The sequence below is a fragment of the Fundulus heteroclitus genome, unplaced genomic scaffold, assembly GCF_011125445.2.
Source record: "Fundulus heteroclitus isolate FHET01 unplaced genomic scaffold, MU-UCD_Fhet_4.1 scaffold_61, whole genome shotgun sequence".
NCBI lineage: Eukaryota > Metazoa > Chordata > Actinopteri > Cyprinodontiformes > Fundulidae > Fundulus > Fundulus heteroclitus.
In genome coordinates this window covers 901,239-907,239 of record NW_023397044.1, presented here as the reverse complement: position 1 = coordinate 907,239, position 6,001 = coordinate 901,239, and the positions used below count along the sequence as shown (strand labels likewise).

General features: G+C 38.0%; 1 protein-coding gene across 4 annotated transcripts in view; it reads right to left on the bottom strand.

The window, feature by feature from the left end:
* Window positions 1-3,096: 3,096 nt before the first annotated feature.
* The window catches only part of tcaim (T cell activation inhibitor, mitochondrial), an 82,086-nt gene continuing 79,181 nt past the window's right edge, over window positions 3,097-6,001 (bottom strand). For all 4 annotated transcript variants that reach the window (XM_036133357.1, XM_036133360.1, XM_036133358.1 and 1 more), the window contains 2 exons: window positions 3,460-5,916; window positions 3,097-3,314 (listed from right to left, as the gene is read on the bottom strand). In XM_036133357.1, the coding sequence (XP_035989250.1) occupies window positions 5,691-5,916 (226 nt within the window). In that variant the 3' untranslated portion in view covers window positions 3,097-3,314; window positions 3,460-5,690. The remainder of the gene's footprint in view (window positions 3,315-3,459; window positions 5,917-6,001) is intronic.

The following is a 6,001-nucleotide window of genomic DNA, read 5'->3' as shown; positions in this document are numbered from 1 at the left end:
TCATGTTTTCTAAGGGCTTCAAATATTAACCGTATTGGCCTTAAAAGGTTTGACAGATATTCTCCACAACCTAACTGTACAAAAAGGTTTTGGATGTAAAATGTTGCAGTGTACGTGGACCGGTGACTTGCCCAATGACTGCTGAAGATGGGCTTCTGCGCCCACACAACGAGACATGGATAAGCATGCATAGATGATGATGTGGTGCTGTGTTGGCAATATGCTATAATATTGCTGAATATATTTATATACAGTTCCAAAAGGTATTTTTTGCAGCTCTTTAAACATGCTCTATTCCATTCACAACAAATATTGTCTCAAAGTAACCTTACTCTCACCAAATGGATGTAGTTCCGCCGAGCTCCTCACAGCTCCACACATACAATGGTAGTGATTCCAGATGGATGTGTTGATGCTGTGTGGAGCTCGGAAGAACTACATCCCTCTGGCGAGAGTCCGGTTAGTCTCAAAGCACTTGACATCATACAAATTCTAAGTCACCCCTAAATAAGTTGTTTGATTCTAGTTATTAAACAATGCAGTCAAATTCCCTTTATTGAAATTTGTAAAAAAAATAAAATTTTGTTTTTTATTTTTAATATTCCAAAGAAACTCAGGTGTTTGCACAAAGTCATTAATGTTGCAGCAAACCCTCATAGCAAGCATGCCTGTAGTGACAGCAGAAAGGAAAACTTACTTTAACGGGAATGATAAATGGACTGAATTTATGACTTTTCTAGTCATAATGACTAACCAAAGCGCTTTACACAATCCATTCACGCACTGATCAGAGGGCAACTTGGAGTTAAGTGCCTTGCTCAGGAGCACAAGGACATGTGGAAACTGGATTTGAGACAGCTTATTCGATCAACACAGCCACAGTCATCTCTCCAACAGAATCAGGCTCTGTATGTGACAATCTGCCACAACCGACTGGAGCTTTGAGAAGACGAGCACTGATCCAGCAATACTTTCAGTATTCATTTTCTTTAAAAAGGGTGCTAATGGCTGGAGTATTCCATTTAGTGGCTTCATCCTGAACAAGACTACAATTAAATAAGTAAAGCTCAGCATCAGTTCTATAGTCTAACTACTAATACATCCACATATAGATGTGTATTTATTAGTTCATAATGTGTCTGGTGTGTACAGTAAATGTTTTTGCATTTTAAACACTTTCCGAGCATACCCGAAGTGTCTCCAGTTCATGCGTGTTAAGACGGTACAGATTACTGGACTCCAACATTTGATAACTTTTTTTTAATGAACGCTTCTGAATAGAATACATTTGATAAATTGCTGCACCTTGGAGCGTTGGTGACAGGCCAGACTCAGGTAAAGTGGGTTTAATAGAACTTTCCATCTAAAACAGACACCACTGACGTGTTGTCCTGAGGGTTTCTGCTAACAGCATGGTCACACTCTTGCTTTTATATTCATGTGTTCATTAATCAATTAATAAAGCCTTTGGATACATAAACACCCCTGGGTCAGTGCCAGCATTCAGCGTGAAGGCACTAAGGACCCTGGCACTGCTGGAGACAAGCAGTGCCAACCATCAGAAAATGTGGAAGAGACATAAAAATTTCTCTTCTTTTTTCATTCCAACTGTATGTTAAGTAGAGGGACACTGAAGACTTCATGGGTCAATGTTTACTGTATAATCACTTTGACTACTGGATTTTCTACACATGATCTTAGAGAAGTGATTTTTTTTTATTATTCAGAGCATTTAAGGGTGCCATGTTTTTTTTTAACATTTTTACAGCAAAAATCAAACTGAGGTTTTATTTGTTTAGGCAAGCGCCCCTTTCTAAACGTTTCTACTGGTTCTGAAAACAGTAGCCACGAGCAGGGCACTTAGTTTTTTAAAATTGCTATGACAGAGTTTTCAATATATTTAACAGGTTTCCTAAACTCTTAACGCACCAACACACCTAAAACACACAATTGTCGAAACTGTTAATTTCATGTTCAAATTCACACATCGTAAACTAAACTCCAAAACTAATTTTCAAAATACAATAATACACTAACACAACACACTATATCTAACAAAACACTGCAAACATGTTTCAAAATCAAATAATTATTGAAAACACTAGCACATGTTCTCTTACAACAGGAACATTTAGTCAATCATAACACAGTGACAAGAAAAACACCATCAGAAACTGCATTATTTTAGATGTGTCAGGTGTGCCCTTATACAATAGACAGTAATTGTCTATTGTATAAGAGCACACCTATGTTTTGCACATGCATTTTGTTTCTCTTGCTGTAGAAAGTAGCTTTCTAGAATGTACAGTTTATGAAACAAAATACAGACAGAATTGCTGCAGTATAAATACTTTTTTTGCAAAAGGAAATTACTGCAAGATATACTATTAGAAATACTCCAAAATGCCGAAAAAAATAAAAAAAAACTTAATTTACTCGGTCTTCTGCATTTGGCCACATGTTCTCATCCACATCACATCTGATATCGCCTCTGCCAAGGCATCGTTGGAAGAATCTTTTTGCATGCCTTATCCACCCCTGGCAGTGTTCAGCTGTGATGCCTTGGCATGCAGCATCCATTTTATCCAGGAGGGACATTTGGTCATGTGGACGATGGTCAAATACCTTCCATCTTCAGGCTGAGAAAAACTCCTCAATGGGGTTGAGGAAAGGAGAGTAAGGAGCAAGGAAATGGGATATCATCCTTGGATGGGCGTCAAACCAGGCTGTAATTGTACGGGAATGGTGGAATGCCATATTGTCCCATGTGATCACATATTGTGCTTGCTCAGTATGAGGGATTGCTGCAAAACCATGGACAATGCAGACGACGCTCCCTGTAGCTCTACGCTTCTCCAGGAGTGAATGCTGTTTGTCGGGACTTTGAAGCAATCAACTGGTTCCCTTATATAGGACATCTGTATAATTGATTTTGACTTTGTAAAGTGCCTCGAGATGACATGTTTCATGAATTGGCGCTATATAAATAAAAATAAATTGAACTGAATATTGACAACTGGTCTCCCAACTGCCCCCTTTTTATCTCTGACACCAGTCTTTCATTCAGGTCTTCTAAATAAAGAAGAAGGTGGTCGGTGTTGTAGGGGCCAATCTCACATTTATTTAGGAGTACACCATTGTTGGAGATTGCGGCGCAAATGGTGATGTTGGCTCCTCTCTGGCCCGGCACAGCAACTGTGGCCCTTTTGCCAATTATGTTTCTCCCACGGCGACGCCTTTTCGCCAGCTTGAAGCCAGCCTCGTCAACATAGATAAATTCATGGGGGACTTGATTGGCCTCCAACGCCATGACTCTGAAAGTAATTAGACACAATTTATGTAACTGCTGTACTGTACTGAAAATCTACTGTATGTCCTAATGTACTCTAGGTTTATAGAATAGTTTACTGCAAAACACACTGTGTATAGTACAGTGATGACTGTATTGCATAACCTTACCTGGACCTATTAGTGATGGAGTTCTTTGATGCGTTCACTGTTCCTTTCGAAAGGAAATTTGTATAGTTGTTTTATTAGGACTCTGTGTTTAGCTAGAGTCCAAGAAATGGATGTTACGCTGATTGCTGCAATGTTCCCAAAGACAAGGTTGTCCTCTACAACTCTGGACTGAATGTCCTTCAGTTTTATTTCATTGTCAGCAATCACCATGTGGAGAATAGAAAGTTCTTGTTCTTCATTCAGGAGCTTTCCTCGGCCCCCTGAGGGAGGTAGACGTTGAATCCTTAGAGAGACAAAACACAGTTACATATCAGAGACTGGAGGCATAAAGTCACTTTATACTGTAAATGGTAATTTTACAGTATTTACACTTTGCTGTAGGAGAAGCAATATCCTACCTGTTGGTTTCTCTGAAAATACGGACAATAGATGCCACTGTGTCCCGGCTGATATTTGGCTGTACTCGTTCGCCAGCCTCTCTATGATAACCCGTAGTTTATGACATGGTCAATGACAGTGGCTGTTATTTGATCAGTTACCTTAGCTCTGGTCCTTCTTTGAGCGCCACCACGCATTCTAAATCCTCCCCCTCTACCTTGCCCCACTCCACTCCCTTGTCCTGGTACTCGTCTTCCTCGCCCTCATGCAGGCATTTCTTTCTTTCTTTCTTGCTCCAAATTGTTCCTTTTCCAGCCAAGACCAGCCCAAAGAGTCCTCTTTTATAACATATGATCATGTGATTGAAAGAACCTCAACACTTGAGTGTGCTTCCTAGATGGGAATCAGCTGTGATTTCAACAATTGCATAACTTCAAACAGATGTTTCTCATTAGCAATGGAATAAGATACGGGGAACATATTTGTGTTTCAATTCAATATGAAGAGTTGTTCACCTTGACTTTAGCCTGTAAGGTTAGGTTTAGAACGTGGTGTTATCTGTTCTGACATACAGTGTTAAAGCATTGGTAAATTTGGCTGTAAAATTCTATTGTTTTGGTCTTGTTTGAGCCGATGTGTAAAAGGAATTTAAGCATTTTTAATTTACGTTAATTGTATGTATTATGTGTTAAAGCAAGAAGAAATGTGTTAATAGTATAGCTTACACATGCGGATGTAGTGCTGTGTTAAGAATTTTAGAAACTTGTTAAAAGTATTGAAAAATCTGTCATAGCAATTGTAAAAAAAAACTGTAATGTGACAATGAAAATCTCCCTAATTTTTCTACTAGCACTGGTTAAAAATATTTTTGTTTTATATCTGAATAAACGTTCCACAAGTGAAGATGGGATTTTTAAAGTGAGATTAAAATAACTTTTCAAAAGGCTTTTTTTAACACTTTCTTTAAAAATAAATTTTCCCCACTTGGACTGCAAAGTAGATTTCTTTGTGATGGCTAAACATGAGATTTAAATTTATGACTTTTTAATGCTCATTGTAAACACAAACACCAAATGTAACAAGTTAGGAGTGAAATAAATTTGTGGTACACAATTAAGATTTATACACATAAAAAAAAACTATTTCATTATCTGGATTTGTGTGTCACGTCACATTCGAAAAGAAAAATCTACTTCACACAGATGTGAACCTGAGGGGTGCGGTTTGATTACTACCATACATTTCACCTTCCCACAAAATACCTATTCCTCCTATCATTTGAAACAAACCTCTTAATTTTGTTACTATGGGTGTTGCTCCACCTATAGTAGTATTTCATGTAGATTAAAATCAGCACACATAAATTGCCTGATTTATTTTAATAATATCTAAAGCAGCTTTTCTCCTCACCATTGTATTTTAGAAATTGAAGCATCAAATCAAGTAATATGTATAATGTAAAAAAAATCCTGCTGGTTTATACTTGGAAATATTGGCGTCTGAACAGGGTTGAATTCATACAACAGGACAACCACGTCATAAATGTTTTCTTGTATGTCTACACCTTTGAACAGAGAATGCTTGCGTTTCACATTGCAATTTAATTTTACATATACTGCATTTTGTGAATAGAAAACTGGTATCCAAGCAGGCACAAAACTGACATTTCCTAAAGTCCAAACATGCACAATCTAGAAAGCTTTAGATATATATACTAACTATAGTCTGACATCCCTGGTTTTGCTCCCTTTCCATCTATGTTTATGCTATAAAAATGTAAAAATAAAGTGCTTCTTACTTGATGGGCTCACACTAAATGCTAATAAATTACTGTTAAATTCTGAACGTTTGGCTCAGTTCTTCCAATCCCATGGGACACATAGGTCCCCATCCTGCATGACAGAATAGAAGTGAGAAACGCAGACATGGAGCCCCTGCATGAGTGGAGAATGCTCCTCCATTAGCCTTTTGCAACAGAGGATCATCTGGCTTGAATTTACACCGGGTTCTTTGGAAAGGCCCATCAGAGAAAGTCTTTGAAGGCATAACTTCACTACTGCCTCCTCTTCCACCTGCAACCTTTACAAAAAAGAACAAACAAAAAAAAACAGCAGTCAATTACAAAGTTGAGATACAGGTGTAAGCATTTAGGGGTCCCAAAAGT